Below are 18,441 nucleotides of genomic sequence, written 5' to 3' on the forward strand. Positions count from 1 at the left end.
TTCGGATTACTCCAAATTTCACGGCTGGCACGTGTCGATTTTCTCGAGAGCCAAGAAAACCGGCTGACTCAATGCCGCGAGAACTATCGATCATCAACGCGCGTAATTGACAGAAATATATCCGCAAAAGGCGACGAGAGAGATTCCCAAGAATAAAAATAATTAATACGTAAATGTTCCGAGTACCGTCACACATGCAGAGATATCGGTCTTTCCTAGACGTAATTTACGCGCGAATTTACTATACGCAAATATATACGTAATGGAAAATACGCCGTGCCTATTACGAAGTCGGTACAGTCGTGAAATAATAAGAAATGGATGATGGTAGGCCGATGACGTACTTACTTTTCCTTCTTCTAGCTTGGTATAATGCGAGAATGGACACGCCGCAAGTACAAACGATAAATAATACATCAACGCTTCGTTCCGAGCGAGTCGGTTTCGTTTATCGGAGCGACGATCGATCGCTACTGAGAATAAGGAAAAGGTCTTTGCCGGTTCCGCTCAAGGATACCAATCGAAATCGCTTCTCTTTGTGCGTCAGCAGTGCACACAGAGAGAGAAATGGATATCTCAAAGTATTCAACAGAGAAATCCCCCAAGTGCAAAAAGTGTAAATTAAACTAATAAACGCTAAAGTATTTAGCAAGAACGCCAATTAAATCGATGCTTACAAAATTCCAATTTAATATTGCAAGATAGTGATTAATCACATATTTTGAGTATTAAAAGAACTAAATAACAGTGCTTTAATGGCTAAGTGGGATGCTTGGAATATCCCAAGCAAATTTTATCGTTATAGCTACAAGTATTTTCAATATCTAGTATACGTGTGTGTGTATAGAGTTAAATTACATTATTTATACTCTCAAGAATATATAAAAATAACTTTAAGACTTCTGAGCAGTACTTTTCATTTTCTTCTTCCAAAACAAGGCTTTTAAAATAATTACGTGTGGAGTGCTATGACTATCTATCTACTTAAAGATTAAAATAAGTAATCTCACTATCTTCCAGTATTAAATTTCTGTAAGGAAATCAGTGCGCATTTTCTTCGTTATCGTAATACGTATTCAAGATATCGAATACAATCGGCATTGGTAATCGTCGCGCCGACGACGACGACGACGACGACGATGACGTATTTGGCACCTTGACCAGACCGAGCCGATATTTGTTCGGAGGCACAGCGCTGAGAGCGACGAGTCCAACCCTCTATTTAACCAAGTTCGAGAACCCCGGCGAGCTCTCGTCTGCTTAAAGTAAATTTCCGAGGAAGCCTATTTACGCGATGATGATTCCAACACTCCCGCGGCAGATGATAGATAACGGACGACCAATCGCGAACTGCCGTTCGCTCCGTCACCCGGGCACCCGACAGATTTTGACGATGCGCCGTACAGTAATTGCGCAGGCATTGCCGCGGTAATGACGTAAATTACGAGATTTTGCGGTGATTATGCCATTCATGCCGTTCCGCGAAATCACTCCGCCGCGTTCCAATGACTTGCGACTTATTAATCGTTCGAGGTCCGTCGCATGTACTGTGATCCTTGCGAAAGTGGGGGACGTTACCGTCACCGCGAGGATAATAAGATAAAGAAAACTTCAACTTAGCAAAGATGGAAAATGTTCCAACGTCATTTAAACTTTAAACCCGATTAGTCCGGGAAAACATGATTATATTATATATAGAGCGGCGCCAGAGTAACGTTCTTCGAGCAGCCGTCCAGACTAAACTCATCCGCGAGGAACGTAACGCGCAATATTATTTCAGCGGGGCCGGCAAAACGTTAAGCAAATCGCGGCGCGATCCCGCGATATGACGCATCTTATCTCGCGCTCGAGGGAAAAGCGCGAGGGATAAATCAAGAGGACGGTTCTTCGTAAAATCTGCGACGAGTCGCGTTCATCCCGCACACGAAAAAGAGATAAGGAAAAAAAGGGGGGAGTGAGAAACCGCTTAACGCGCTTAGCGCGTGTCTCCGCTAATAAACCAGCGTGGATTCACGAGATTAATTCGAATGAGATACGAACGATACGAACCGATATCGACGAACCGATATCGTTGGAGATACACGGTCGTATCTCGTAAAGACGGGCGCCGACTCTCGCGGAAACCTTCGACTTACTTAGTAAGTACATAAGTACCTAAGTAAAATAATCATGTATTTAATTTCAACGCTCGAGAGGACGCTATCTCAGAGCGTTCAATAAATAGCGATATCTATCTATTTATCTATCTAAGTAACGGCGTAAGTGAGAATGTAAAGCGACGTTAACGGTACCGATTAGCGGTCGTATCTTTCGCGTGTGGAAATGATAAAATTGTTGATTTATATAAGTGATAATAAAAGAGAATAAGGATTCGTTGATCAAATCGAATCCCGTTGTATACATACATATGCAGATTCCTAAGTAGAGCACAAAATCATAAAAGACCAAGATGACATCAAGTTTGATTTTTGATGGAACTTGAGATAATTGGGATAATTTAATAATGCTTTATTCAAGTCTGAGATCAAAAACAAAAAATTTTAAATGGTGGATTCAATATGGCAAACAGAATTTTGAAAAAATAATTTATTATAATAATAAATTGATTATTATAAAACTTTAGGTTTCAGGGAGTTTTTAATTACGAAGATACGTCAAATTTCCAGTTTTGCTTTATTGAAAGTTTATCAGTGCTATGTAAACAGTTAGTTAATGTTCAAGCTAACTCTAATTGAGCCCTTTCTAACACTAGATCCTCCTTCATGGAAATCATACTACTCTTTTGAAATTCAATATTTTCAGACTGCATTCGAATTCAAAGATATCAAGAGTTTCCTAAAATCACAAGTTTCGATATAACAATTCAGATTATTTTCTTGAAATTTGAGTTTTCAGAGAAAATCAAGGCTAGAATCGAATTCAGCGACCCCAAAAACTCTTAAAAAAGAAAATTTTTACAAGGTTCCGATTCTCAAAAGATCAAGTGATTTTTTTAGTTAAAAAATCAACGTCATGTCAAGAATTCATCACAAAATCATAGTAAAAAAATATGTATCGAGTGATCATTATTTCTCTTAAAATGACTTCTACTTTAAACGTCATCTTAATCTTACAATAATTTTGTTTCTATCTGCTTACTTGCGACTGCACTTTCGAAGATACGTTTCCGCTTTTCTGCGATTATAATATCGCAAAATGAATAGAAACGAAAATGATTCGCGCAGATTCGCCATTCATTCACCAGACGTAAGTCGGACCTCAATGACGCGGAAGAGAGTGTAAACCTTGACTCCGGCGGGCCGAGTTGATAACTCCCGCGCAACATCAGTAACCGTGTTTCTCGTTCATTCACTAAACCCGTGGGTCGAATCTCAGCGATGCGGAAGAAAGTGTAAACCTTGACTCTGTCGGGCCGAGTTGATAACTCCCGCGCAACATCAGTCAGTAACCGTGTTTCTCGTTCATTCACCAAATCCGCCTACGAAATGTATATGCGAATAAAATGTTTTTATCCGCATTTTTTATTCATTCGACAGGTTCGAATACCGCCGCGACAGCGCAAAAATTAATTGAATTACGTCCCGACATCTTGTTAATTAATTTTGTATGTACAAACAAGTTTTGATTTGACAATAAAATTCCCGGATTGAAACAACAAAAAATGCTCGGATAACAAAATGATATATTTTATTTTTTTTAATAGTTCCTTGTGACATAGATACACTTGATACATCCCAAAGCTTCGAAACTAAAAAATTTTTTAAGTTCGTATTTGGAGTTCTATTCAGAACACTCGTCATATTTCTCTGAATATCCTCCATGTCGTGAACATGTTACCCTTCGTGATATTTTTGAACTTTGGAATGCATGAAATTTGCTTTACTCCGCAAACACAATAAGTGCAGTAAGACCTTAAGCCTTAAGGAATTGACCAAATCGTAGTCGATTATTCTTCTCACATTCGACTGTGATCTTGAAACCTAAGGTACTTACTGTGTTTATGGAGTTAGAGAAGCATAAAAAAGTCAGATCAGTTATAAGATGGTTGACTAATTTTAACAACTAATCTTAACCACTTTCTTGTTTAAAAACGATAATTCCCTCATACGCAGAGACATTGTCATGCAGCTTTCTTGGCCAAGAAACAGGTTGTTAGGATTAGCAACTCACTTTATTAGTTGGATCTAACTTTTTCAGATTTCCGTTCTCAAAGCTCAAAAAATATTACGAAAGATAAACATTTTCAAGATGTTGAATACATTCAGAAGAATTCAGAGAGATGTTCTGTAAAACGTTCCAACTGTATGGACTTAAAAAAATGTTTTAAAGCTTTGTATCAAAGATAAAGTGAATTGATGTCATGGGAATTACTTAGAAAGATAAAATATACTGTAACATTTTGTTATCTGAGATGTACATTTTTATATTGCTACAGTTTGGAAACTTTATTGTCAGACTGTATGTGTATATATGTATAATATAACATACGAATAAAAGGTAGAACTCTTTGTTGAAATAAATTTCACATTCGCACTGGCACACGACGTAGGTGTTTAGAAAGGTTTTGAAAAATAATACTCCCCTCCCTCCTTTTTTTTACAAAGGGTTGGTGATAACACGATGAGGTGGTAGTTTGGCGGTGAAAAAAAGACGATAAGAAAGAGATAAGAAGAGAAAAGAAGGAAAAAGGCACCTTAATGCGGTGCTATACGCACGCTGCACGCACTGGGGGGGACACACACGGCAATATACACGTTGAACCCATATCCATACGTACGCGTCGGCCGTATGCCGCACATACGTAACGAGGAATCTTGTTTCGTTGCGTCTGGTGACCTTGGGTGCATCCAGTGTAAAAGAGCAAACCGACAAATAAACGCCTTCGTAATTTTAGATTCATCAAGCCCACCGAACGAAAGGTCTCTTCTCCCTTTTTCTTGTCCCTCGCTCTCTTCTCCCTCTCTCCCTCCTACCCTCACGATCGCTTCTTATCCTCTCTTACGTGTGCTGTGTCGAGCGTCGACCTATAGCACACGGGGAGCACACGGGGACAAAAAGATGCTGGAGCACTATGTCATACTTGCACGCTCGTAGACGAAGAAGAGTTCTACTTTGAAGTACCTCGGGCCCGCTCGGTTAATGCATCGCGCGTCTAGATGGCCGCTAGAGATCTTTGTCCTCGCGGCCGACGCGATTAATTTTCCCCGGACTGACTTTCTCCCCTTCCCGGAGGAAAGGAAAGGACACGGTATGTCGCGTAGCGACATATACAGTGCATCTCTTCATTTTCATTTTCAACGCGACGCCGTGACGGAAATTCACGAGCTTCAAATTACTCGAATTACTTTCCAACGATTCCAATAACTATCGCGTCGACTCGAATTCAAGTTCCAGTCCAGCAAGGTTACGTGGTAAGGCAAGGCTGTCCTCTACAAGGAAACGTATAAAGCGCGAACCGCACCCACATCATCTGAGAAGGATAATGACAATATATATACGCGCTATTTTGTGCATCCTGCCGTGCCTTGTCCGGTCGACTCTAACGGGCTAAACGCAAAGTATCGATCGTATGGCCGTAGAAGCCAAGGCGATATCTTGATCGGCGATCACCCTAAATCGACCCGCTAGGAAAGAAACGTGATATTTTCGAACCGGTATTCGTTCGTACTTACTTTGGACTTTGGAGAGAGAGACATTGAATTAGCATTAGCCGTACAAGATCTCGTACAAGTGCGTCCGCGACAATGAGAGAGGGAGAGATAGGGCAGAAGGAATGAACTCAGGGAGAACGAAGGAGAGGAGAAACGAAGAAGCCGTCGCGGAGGTGGTGGTAAGTCGTTTTGTGTCTGCAGCTCGTCTAAATATATACGATCCTCTCTTCGGTGCGGTGCAGCCTTTCTCAAAGAAACAGGAGAGACGGGAATGGACCCTGCCACGATTTTAGAGAAATCCCTCTGCGCTCTGCGCTCTGCGCTCTGCGCTCTGCGCATCGCACGAGCATCAGTGTGGCCTGTGGAGAGGGCCGAGGGCAACAAATTGCATCACCACATAGATTGCACCGATCTAGCCGATTCAAGTTATAAACGAGTTTAACCGAAACATCAGCTTTTCCTTCATTCTTCATTCATGTTTTCCATTTGATTCACATCAGTATATATCATCAATTTTTCATTGATCCGTATAAATATATAGGTATTCGCGTTTTAATCAAAGATGAGACTGATAAGAGATTCGAAACATTTTTCTTATCTCCTTTCTTTTCGCGTTAATATTCACGATTCTAAGAATCAATAAAATAATATTTGGAAATCATTCGTTTTACGTTTACATATCACTTTATGCGTAATTTTGCTCTATTATTTAATTCAGTTTAGTAAAATGACATTTAATATGACATACAATTATTATTATGATTTAACAGAGACAGTGAAATGTCGATATTAACGAGGGAGAGGAAGGAAGTAGTATTTTCAATCTTTTGAAGAATTTTCACTCTCTTCCTTTTTTTTCTATCAGCTTCCCTCTCGGTCCTATTATCGATCACACAATAATCTAATACATCCGAAAGTTAAATAAAGCAATTTGACTATACGCGAGAATGATAACGTCCCGATACGCAACGCCGTCGTTTACCTACTTGAAAGAAAAAAAAAAGACGCACATTGGCTTACTAAACTTGTTTAATGCACAACGGCGGCGTTGTCTTCGTGGCTGCAGCCAATTAGCCGCGAATCTTGTACGGAGGATCGAGCGACGCGCTCGCGAGGGCGAGGGCGAGGGCGAGGGCGAGGAAAGGGTTCCGATCGTGCCGTCCACGCCGCCACGTGAATAAGGTCCATTTATGTAAAACTTTCAGACGTTTTTAAACACGCGCTTCCGAGGTAATCTGCGATCGTATGAAATTGGGTAGAAATTGGTCGAATCCGCGAATAGGAGGAACACAACGAAGCGCAGCAGTGATCTTTTAGCCAAATGCCGTCCGTCTCGGATAATTCGATAGAAATCTCGCCGATTATCCTTCCCTTCTGCCTGATTTCGCGTACAAATGTTTATACACACGGGAGAACAGACCGGTTCTCAAAGCGACGATATTTGAAAAGTGCTGTTAACTGATTTACACGCGATGTAACGCGAGGATTCTTCGGTCGGAGAAATAAAGAATTCAAAAACATTCTCTCTTTCCAGGAACTCGAAACTCGAACTTCGGGTGAATTATAAACGCCGGAAATCGGCGCGGCGATCAAAGATTTTATCGAACGAAATCTGCCGGGCTCGTCTCGTCCGTTTCTTCCTCGATCACGACGTGGCTCTATCATACGTTGTTAAACCAAAGTTATATTATTGACGAGAAAGAAAAAGAGATAATTTCATGAAAACGCATCGCACCCCAGAGACGGCGACAGTAAAAGGCGGACGCACGCGTTTATTTCAACGATGTTATAGAGACTACTGTCGCCACCTCGGCGATAAATACTAATTGAGATTAGCATCAACAACAGCAACGCCTAACAGGTGTTCCCGTGAGAGAAGTTTCGAAGCGAGGAAAGAAGATCCGAAGAAAGAGGGTGGAAATCTGAGAACGAAAAAGAAAAAATGAACCTCTCCAGTTTTCGACAGAAACACACGTACAACTTTTTCGATTTACTCAAAGAACGTCATGTATAAAAATTTCTTTCGCCATTCTAGAAAAATAGTTTTCGAAAAATCTTAGAATATTTATATGCACGGAAAGAACGATTTTACAAAAGTAAGTCTAAGCATTTAGCTATAAATACAGATCTGAAAAATAATTTATTCAACTACAAAATAATTTTGTAGAATGCTCAAATTGATTGCTAAAAAATTTTTGCAGAATTATGCTCGAGTTTCCTATTATAATTATCTTGATAGCCAACAAAATTGTTTTCAGATTTGTACTTACCTAAATTTTTTAGATATTTTAACAAAATCATTCCTTTCACATACAACTATTCGGAAATAACGAACATGGAAGAAATGAAGAGTTGCAAAACGGTAACTGACTCCTCAGAAGGACAACCCTGTATTAAATCAGAGAAGCCTGCTAATGAATTTACTTAATCGGATACGATTAAGAACGATCCGAAAATGGTTAGTATGGTAAAAAAAAAAATATCTCAGGGTCGACAGCTTAAACAGACTTAAGCTGATGGCTAGCAGAAATCAATCGAGGCAAGTTTCAAACGTATATATGATAGGATGTATAGGTATATAATTTTTGGAGGATTGCTATAAATCTTCCTTGGCTCCTAATATTCCGACATTATTACAGTGGTAATTAAATCGTTCGAAAGCCTCTAGCGAGTAATGTAAAGCGTCGTGTGAAATCGAACACAAAAAAAAATATTTTATTATACGAGACGTATATAGTTGAATGCATTCTAGTGAAACAAAATAGAACTCCTATCATGATATTTTATAACTAGAACGTTTGAATTAGATTTTTGCGATTGTTTTCAAACAAATAGGCTGATTGAATCTTTCAAATTTCCGATTAATGCGTAACCATCATAATGGATAAAAACACAATGAATGGTATTTATTAACATGTTTGTATTAATTAACATAAAAATTTGAATAAACTGCTTGCAACACGTAAAACGTATAAAATTTAATATAAATTTTCCAATCGCGTAGATTTTTTTTTTCAGTGAAGAAGAAAATTTTGTACACTCGTGAATTAAAAACAGGCGCGTTCGTTTAACCGAAATTTTTGCGAATTCGTTTGATTATTCGGCAAACACACGTGATTGACCTACACGGCATTGATCGACCAAATTTGTATGCCATACGATGTCGTTGTTACTGTTTTGAAAACGTCGCGACATAAAAGCGGCGCTCGATTATCATTGCAATCTCGTACGGTGCGATTCGTTCAGGTCGAATTATGCAGACCTTCGATCTTCCATCCTCCTCGCGTAAACATAAATGTTGTAAACACTCTAGCAGACGCAACGGGCGTTTCACAGTTCGACGACGCGCGTCCGATAAAGGAGACGGAATAGTTAAATAAGACAGAAATAAACTAGAACGGGTAAAACGAAACCCGTGTAAGAAGAATGGAATTGGCAGAGGGAAAAAGAGGGCACGAGCAAGCCGGTGGACATTGCTAGATCCTTATAAAGAAGAGAAACGAGCTACACGAGTCCTTTTCTCTCTGCTCGCGTACCCCCCTTCCCCCCCCCTCTCTCGCTCTCTCTCGCTCTCTCTCTCTCTTTCCCGGCGCAACAATTCCCCCAAGAAGATATTTGAACGCTACGTCATGAAGTAGAAAACTCCTGGTTTACTTTACAAAGCACGGTAAATGCCAGACAAATATACGGCACATTTTGCATTTTAAAAATTCATCAAGATAACGAGAGCTGAGATTTAACATCGATAGCGGCGCGCGACAATTTGCCACTTAAAAAAATAAATAAATGACTATGTTCAGCAGGAAAAGCAGTTTCGCAACTATTGTAACATTCTTCAATAGTTTGCACTTGGGTCTGTTCGATAAACTCTCTGAACTGGTGCACACCGGTGCAATAAGTTGAAGTGAAACAAATATAGTTTGTTTCACACACTTTAACTTGGTTGGAGCACCAGGGTGCTCCAGTTCAGAGTTCTTCGATAAGCAGCAACAGGCCTTTTGACTTTCGCACTGAGAGGACTTAAGTAACTCAAATCCAGAGTCGAAACAAGTCGTTTGTAATTAACTTTGTTGGTAAATACATTCAATTGTTTGCGGTACATGTTATCTCATCTTATCGACATAAATCTATTATTTACGTACCAATAACTCGAGTGGAGACTTCGTATAAGCATTTTATTTATATTAAAAAACCTTTTTTAATATGATTAGTCTTACCCTACATTTCTGGATGCACGAATGCACAAGTCAACTATATCGAAGGATCTTACGAGAGACGTAAAGTTGCCTTTTTCTACCGAAGACGCAGCCAAAGACAAGACGATGCGGCGCGACGCGGCGAGAGCTTTCGGTTATTGGATCTCACGTTGATCTCGTGATTCGACAAATTCGTCAAAAAATACGAGACGCAAACGAAGGTCACGTTTTAGCGATAACCGTGGCACGGTGGTACACGGAGGAACACGTTTTACACGGTGAAAGCGTAATCTCGCAAAGCCGTCGTGAGGAAAGCATTATGATGAGCCGCGAGGGGAGGAGAGGGGGGAGGGGGGAGGGGGGGAGAGAAGGAGCACGTCACGGATGTGCGCTCGGTCGCCGCTCCGTTTCTTCTTCCTTTTTCCTCCCATTTCTTCATTCCTCTTTTTCTTCTCGCGCGCGTTCCTCATTATGTAAGGCCGTCGCGGTCGCGCTCAGAACGGAGCCGCGGAGTCCGAGGCACGTATAGCCGTGTTCGCCACGTACGACGCCTCTCTAACCTTTAAAGGACAAGAGACCGCTCCCAGGCGACAACCGAGCGAAAAAATCGCCGTACGTACGTACGGAGATTGAGAAAGCTCGGGAGACGAGATGGATGGACCGGAAGAAGAGGATGGACCTTCGTTTGACGTTTGTCTCGTGACATACCCTCTCACCTTTCCCGAAGATCGTACCGTTCGATAGCGAGCCGTCGGCAAGTTTAGGGTAAACAACGGATAAACATGAGATTTATAGATCATTACTCACCGGCGGCCCGATGCGGTCTCCTCGCCCAGTCGTCCTCAATCAAAGGTGCGACTTTTCGCGCGCGCAGCGTGAAAGGACAGGAAGCAACGATAAATAGGATCGGCAACATCAGACCACCGTGAAGCTGCATCTTGGCGACTCTCGGTCTCTCACGCGGCTGGGCGGCCACCCTATTCTCTCTTTCTCTTTCTTCTCCTTCTGCCGTTTATCAGCCGGTTACTCTCTCGCACACGGTCCTGGCACTCGTGCTGGTACCTTACGCATATAGCGCGTCTTCCTCTTCCTCCTCCTCCTCCGTTATTTGTCTCGCACTCTCTCCTTCTCGCTCTTCTTCCTCACCGTCGTCGCCGTCGTCGTCGTCGTCGGCGTCGTCGTCGGCGTCGTCGTCGGCGTCGTCGTCGCACTGGTCTATTAACGACCGTTCACTGCACAAAACTTTCTGCACTATCTCGCACTACGTAACTTATCCCTTACTTCCGTCGCGGCGCGTACGCCTTCCAGTGCGTGCGACAGAAGAAAAAAGATGTAGGAAAAGCGTTTAAAATCCCCGCAATGCTCCGCCTCTATTCTTTTTATTCTTTCTATTCGGCCGATTCGGCGTGTCGATGTCGCGTCGTCGAGATGATACGCGAAAGTCCAAGACGATCCTCACGCGGACGTTCCGCATTACCGCACACCTCGCAGTCTCGCGCGAAGGGAACGAAGCTAAGCGAGGCGAAGAACTGTGCGAGAAAGCTTACCCGCCGGTCGCGCGCCGCGCTCTCTCGCAGTCTCGCAACTCCGAGCCGCTACTCGTCGAGCGATCTCTCGATTCGCGCTCCTCTCGCGCCTCTCCGCACCACCGCGCACCGTCGGCGCACACGAGAGCGCGCGATACTGCGGCGCACGTTTTATAAGGTGGTAGGTACACGGCTGAGCTACGAGAATGCCCCGAGAGACGAAGAGACACGGGAGAGCAGAGAGCAGCGGCGGTTGCTTCGTCGTCGTCGTCGTCGTCGGCGACTCCGTTCGTCTCTCTCTCTCTCTCTCTCTCTCTCTCTCTCTTCTCCTTCCTATCGCTCTCCTGCTCCTCGTCTCGTTTCGCGCCCCTGCTCTCGCGCCACCCGCGCGTGCCTACGTCTCTTATTTTCTTCACCTACCGCGTACTTCTCGCCACTTCTACTTGACGGTGTTTTACTTGACGGTGCCGGTTCGCGTCTGACTGACACGGTGCGGCCGCGCCGGCACTAGCTCTGATTTCCCGACCACGAGTTGCGCCGCACGCGCGTCAAGCGTATCGGATAGCAAACGTCCGACTGACTGACTGACTGACCGCGAGCCGTCTGGTCAACTCAACTCCTCCCTGGTGGGAGGAGGAGGAGGAGAAGGAGGAGGAGGAGGAGGAGGAGGAGGAGGAGGAGGAAGAGGTCCTCCCGCGACGCGAAGCGCGAGCGTGCGGCCGTGTCCTCTTCCACGCGAGATCGCGGGAACCAGGAAGTTGTCGTAGATAGTCGTCGCCGTCGTAAAGCGTGACCGAGTTTTCGGCCACTTGCCCACTTCGAATTCCGACGATCGCGCGCGTCACGCCTAATATAAAACGCTTTTCCACTTTCGTACGTTCCTCTCTCTCACTTCTTTCCGCGATACGAAGACGACTCGACCACCGACGCGCGACGCCTCCTTGCCAACGCGCAACGGAAGCGTCGCTCTGTCTGCCGTTGCACGCTCGCTTCTCTCTTATAATAGTACGCAGCCACGTGCTATACCGCTATATCGCCGATACCGCGCTCTTTTTCTCTCTCTTTCTCTCTCTCTCTCTCTCATGCACCGAAACGACCGATCTTCTCACCAAGAGAAAAGCGCCGAATGATTATCGAGGCGATAACGCTAGCTCGTTATCTCCTCGTCAACCGACGTAGCCGAGAAACGACATGTAATAAAATGTCAATTTTTTTCGGTCTTTCTCAGATAACCGCTTCCGGTAAGTTCGCAATGACAACTGCCCGTAAGCCACTCGGCTCCGTCTCTTTTATGGGAGGGCCGATGCCTGCAGGGAGCGATCGCCGACTGGGGCTCCCGGGGCCCATGGAGCCCCCGGGGCCCAGCTATATGTATATGTATATGCGTCGCTCGTGCGAGCAAGGGTTAATCGAGAGAACTCGTGTCGTCCGGCGTGTTTAGTGTTACCTCGATCGCACGCGGTGGGTGTAGCGGGTGTAGCGAATCGCTACGCTATCCGACGCGATGGTCCGAGAGGTATCAAGGTATGCGAGGTAACGCCACGCCACGCCACGCCACGCCACGCCACGCCACGCCACGCCATGCCACGCCACGCCACGCCATGCCACGCGTGTGGGTGCGCCGCGCCGCACCGCACCGACTAGCCCCACTACTTTGGCCAAGCCGAGTCGAGCCGAGCCGAGTCAGGCAAAGCTGAGTCGAACTGCCGTCTGTCCGCTGCCGGGGGCTCGATCGGAGATGCGTCCGACAGACACCACTATCGTCGCGTCGGCGTCGTCGAGAATACCATCGTTATATCCGCACAGTATCGCCGTCCGTTCCGTAAAGCTTTGGGTTCACGACGCTACGCGAAAGAACGACTTTGTTTAAGTATTTTTTTTTAATTTTGCTAGGTACAGATACAGGTACAGAACAATAATTTTGTTGGATCATCAAAATAAATATACATTAAGAAAAATTTCGGTTGAAAATGAACGAACCAAAAGATTCTGATTATATCGCAATCAGAATTCTGGTTATATCAACTAGAATTATAATAGATTTACCAATATTTTGTTTTGTTTAGGATGTAGGGCACTCAATGATTGCTAAAATGCCAAAATTTCTTGTAACGTTGATACGTTTACACTTTAGCATTCTACATAATTATTTTCATAAGGCCGTCTTAAATATAATCTTAAAATATCATAAGCCAATCACAGAGCCATATTGACGTCTTCAAGCATTAATTAAGATACATACAGATATTTGAAATATATTATAAATATCGGTTATATAGTTAACAAAATTATTTTCAAATTTGTATGTAGCTAAATTTTTAATAAAATCGTTTCTTCCGTGCAGCAATCACTTGGAGATCTCAGACGAAAAGAGAACTGATCAATAACGTTGGTCAAATGAATTGTTCTAACTAAAGTGATTTGTTAATTCTTTCTCTGTCGAAATAAATAAATAAATAAATAAATATATATATATATATATATATGGGAGAAATTTCTAGTATAGTGAACATAAAACTCAAGAACGGTTGACGAGATATCCGGCGATGTTGATAAGAAAGAGAGCAAAATCTGTAATTTTTTGAAGGACCGTTCCGCGAAATTTCGAAAAGAAAAAAAGACTATTCACACAAAAAAATAATCTTACTTCAATCGTATATCAACATCGCGTCTTTATATCAACATCTCCGTTTCTTCCTTCGCTCTTATTTCGGAGCGCTACGCAACAAGAAATATCTTGGCCGCGCAAGCATCTAAATTTCGCCAACGGCGCAAACACACACCTACAGTCTTGTAAAATTTATGCAGCGCCAAGGGATTAAATTCATACAGAATGCAATAGCATGTTAAATTCGCCCGGCGGAAGGCGTTTTACAAACTTGTTAGATATATACCCGGGAGTATGTTTAATGCTTTTATATATATGTATGTGTGTGTGTGAGTGTGTGTGTGTGTGCGTGTATGTCGAACCGACCTATTCTTGGCATGTCGGAATCAAACAAAACAAGGGATGAAAGTATCGTTTCGATTACGATGACATTTCCCGTTTTGTCATTCTCGCCAGACCTCGACGGTGAAAAGGATCTTTCATTGTAAAAGTATCAATAGAGAATCGACGTTCAAGTTTAGTTTCGCTCGATATTTCCTTCAGAATTATTAAATCGCGAAATATTCCGAGTATATGCACGAAAGGATACGAGCAGGAATTTCGAAGAACGGAAAGAACGCGGCGATAAATATCGGTAACGACGCATCAATGGTTCGAGTGTTGTGAATGGAGATGAACAGTGCTTGCAGACGCGATAATCTTAATCAAATTCGTCGATTCATGGCATGTCGAATGACGTAGGCGTTAAATAAGCTCACTGCGCGCGTACGATGCAAATCCGTTTCGCGACGTCGATCGCATGTATAAAATTTGCGGTTATACCGAGAATGCAATAAAATCATGCACTATTTATTATTCGCCTTTTCGCGACGATACATGATTCGTGACCATCGTGACGAATCCATTCAGTAATAGACAGAAACATGAGCGTACGCAAGAAGGGAAGGGAAGGCGTCTCTCTCAAATTTTGATACGGAGAAACAATTAAATTGGAAGCTAAAAAAATGGTAAGCAATATATTTTAGCAGTTTGAGTTTTCAACAAAATTTTAGTAAAATTATTCTTACCGTATTGTCATTTACCATCCATTCGTACGAAAGCTTATGCTTACATTAAAGATCCTTAAAGACTGACTTTAAGTATAAATTTTTTGATAAGTGTTCTGTATGAAAATAAATTTTTGCTCCTCCCCTCCCCCTCTCCCACACCCTCCTCCACCCCGAGTAACAATAAGATCTCGAATAGGCAGAAAACTTAATGTGGTAACATTCGCGTGCTTTGCCTCGATGTGCGCGCATTTATCATTTATTTTTTTCCTTTTCGTATTAACCGAACTTATCGATTTCGAAAAATATAGATTAGAGGCCGAAAGGAGGTCGTACTTTATCTACGGAAGTGTGTGAACGTGTGTGAGTATGTGGGATCTCGAGGTGAGAAAAGAAAAATGACTGAAAAAAGAGAGGCTGAGGCAACGCCGTCGTTGTTGCGTTTGAAGGCGAGAAAGGAGACGGCGTTTTCGCAGATTCCACGTGAGATACCTGTCGGCATTCTTCGTTCTGCAGCGAGGTATTAAGCCGGATGCACATTCGTCGTGGACGACGTTCGTTCGCGGTATTCGTTTTCTAAGAAAAATATCTTCCGCCTTGAAACGAATTTTACGGCAGATTTTGTTGACGGGCCGCAAGCAAGGGTCTACGCTCGATCCGACAGTCCCTCCCTCTCCCTCTCCCACTTTATGGATAGTCCTCACGTTTCCATTCGTCGCGCCCTCGAATTATTATTCCCACCGACTAATTGGATAGATGTCATGAACGTGTGTGCGTTAAATCTATTTTGTAGAAAAGGTCACACTCGGGATAGTGGTGATTCTACGAATCACGTGGTGTGACGATTCCCGGGCGAAGAAAGAAAAAGCTTTAAGGTAGGTATCTCTCTTCTCGCGCCTGCCACCTCTTCTCACCCCCCCCCCATCCCCCCCCCCCGCCATCCGTACGCGACGTGGCGCGGCGCCGCTTTTATCGCCGGTGCGTATCTGATGACGAGACCGAGATGTTGAGCACTCCCACGCCGTTAGGCCCGTCCATTTATCCCACCCGACGTACAAAACTCCACCCTCTCCACCCTCTCCGCCTTCATTCGGCATATCTCCGATCGCGAAATAAAAGGGGGAGAAAAAGGAAGGAGAGAAAGGAAGAAAGGAGAGAAAGAAGAAAAATAAGAAGGCACGACGTGGATCGAGGAGGCGCGACTCCCAATTTCGCCGGCGATTTAAGTCGTCATTGTACGGAGCCCGTACGACGGAAATAAGAAGAAATCGCGACCGTCTCGCAGGATCATCAGTCTCTATTGTAGGATTTTACGATGGAATTCTGACGGTGCATCTTGCGTTTTCACACGACGACAACAACGCAGGTACGGCGCTCCGCGCGTGAATAAGAGCGCCGAGAGGAATAAGAGGAACGTGAGTCGTGAAGTCGTGGAGTCGTCAAGTCGTGAAGTCGTGAAGTCGTGAACGAAACGAGCGCGCGGAACGCCGAGGTAAGGAGAAGAAAGAAAGGGATATAGGGAGATATGAGAGGCTTATAATACAATATAACTATAAGATCAACTTGAAAGGATGTGGCCTGGCTCGACTATTCATAATCAAGAATGACAAATCTAATAGATTCTCAGCGATGCGGTCTGCCGCGAGTCGCGGGGAGAGGAAGAAACGAGAAAGAGAGAAGAGAAGTGTGAGAGTGCATGGTTGACAATAACGGATGTAACGCTCCATGCTCCATCGAGTTTGGCTCCGTCGACGACGAAAATGACGTCCGTCCCGTCGCCGTCCCGTCGCCGTCACCGCCGTCACCGCCGTCTGCTTCGGTCGTGTTTAACAATAATACTCATTCTTTTTTAAAACGTGTTATACGAGAGACCCAACGCGTATGAATGAAGTCAACTACTTTACGACAAAAACTTTCGGACAATACTAACAGTCGTGACGCGCCGACGCCGACGGTTGGAATGTCAAGATGGTTTAGTATTGTTGTTCGACTCATCTAGAGAGACGCACAGGCTAAGCGTTCGACGATTTGACTCTTTAGAAATTGATATTGTCAACGTTCATTAGTACATATAGTTTACGCGTTCGAATTTTTCGATAAATAACTCATTCCGTTATTTACGTTTATATTTTAACCAACGGCTAACTTCAGTTGATTTTAGAGGAGTCAATAACTTTTTACGAGGAAGAAAACGGCGGAGATTCCCACAAACTCGAAAACAATAATACAGATAGATAGATACAATTCGAAACTAACGTTCACTTCTACATAATTGATATAATTAAAAATAATTAAAATTAAAAATGGCTCCAAAAATTGAATTGAAATGATCAAAGAAAATGATAATGCTAATGAGAACCGACACAGTGATCGTGTGTAATTCAAATATATATATATAGATAAAATTAATCACTAATTACGTTTAATTTAATCACCAAGATGTTTCGGTCCTAAAACTGGGTCATCCTCAGTGTAATAACTAACAAATATCGGAGTCCATCTAAGAAATTTTTACACATTGCAGAAAGACAAGCGAACGATGTACTGTCATTAAATCATCGTTAAGCTGTCGTCCAAGATTAAAAAACTTCAATGTCTGCGATATCTAGCTGAATACTCAAATTAAATTTCGTCATTTAACTGAAACGTTGAATCAATATTGAAAAAATTGACGTAATCAGAATGTTAAAAAATTAAATAAGTTCATCAAGCTTACATTAAACTCGGTATAACGATGTTTGATTACAATGCGATGTGATTACTTATGTCTTGAGAGCGTATGAGAGGTCGTCTGATATTCGTAGTGTTTATGTACAGATATTTAACGAAATATTATTAGGTGTTGGAATTAATTCGTAGCGTTTTTTAATGAAAGAATGTTATTTATTTCACATGAGCATTAAAAAATACATTAATGAAAGTACTTCCCATCACTTGTAAAACGCTACGAATTAATTCCAACACCTAATAAAAAAAATGCCAACATAAAAAATCAACAATAAAAAATTTTTAATATTAGTTTGAATAATATTAGTAGTTGAACATTTTTTAAATGTAAATCTATATTTGTTTTTGGTATAAAAATCATTAACTTGATTCTTGAATTGCCATTTTTTTATTTGATCAATATTTATTTACCGTAAGTAAATGTCAAGTTAATATTTTTCAAATAAATATTCATTACAATTTAATGTATCAATTTTTTTCCCGGTGTAGAATTTGATACTGACATTGATACGTGCTTGTGTTTATTGCTTGCATACACGTACGAATGTATGTGTACTGTACGGTTGTAAGAGAGCATTCGCAAGCGATAAAATTGTAAGCCATATATGTGTATACGTATGTACAAATGCATACGTATATACGAGAAACGGACGCAATCAACGTTCGTTGGCATCGTTAACTTTAAAC

General features: G+C 42.6%; 1 protein-coding gene and 1 long non-coding RNA gene across 3 annotated transcripts in view; one reads left to right on the forward strand and one right to left on the reverse strand.

Moving 5' to 3' along the window:
• The window catches only part of sog (chordin short gastrulation), a 36,629-nt gene extending 23,653 nt beyond the window's left edge, over window positions 1–12,976 (reverse strand). Inside the window, exon 1 of one of the 2 annotated variants that reach the window (XM_087403058.1) lies at window positions 10,655–12,976. In XM_087403058.1, the coding sequence (XP_087259184.1) occupies window positions 10,655–10,784 (130 nt within the window). In that variant the 5' untranslated portion in view covers window positions 10,785–12,976. The remainder of the gene's footprint in view (window positions 1–10,654) is intronic. The other variant, XM_087403057.1, reaches the window with a different exon arrangement.
• Window positions 12,977–16,208: 3,232 nt separating this feature from the next.
• LOC147910498 (uncharacterized) lies at window positions 16,209–18,213 on the forward strand. The gene is made up of 2 exons (XR_015544109.1): window positions 16,209–16,519; window positions 16,647–18,213. It is a non-coding gene; the product is annotated as an uncharacterized LOC147910498 (long non-coding RNA).
• Window positions 18,214–18,441: the final 228 nt, after the last annotated feature.

This window comes from Acromyrmex echinatior, chromosome 2 (genome assembly GCF_024713525.1).
Source record: "Acromyrmex echinatior isolate Ae372 chromosome 2, ASM2471352v2, whole genome shotgun sequence".
Classification (NCBI taxonomy): domain Eukaryota; kingdom Metazoa; phylum Arthropoda; class Insecta; order Hymenoptera; family Formicidae; genus Acromyrmex; species Acromyrmex echinatior.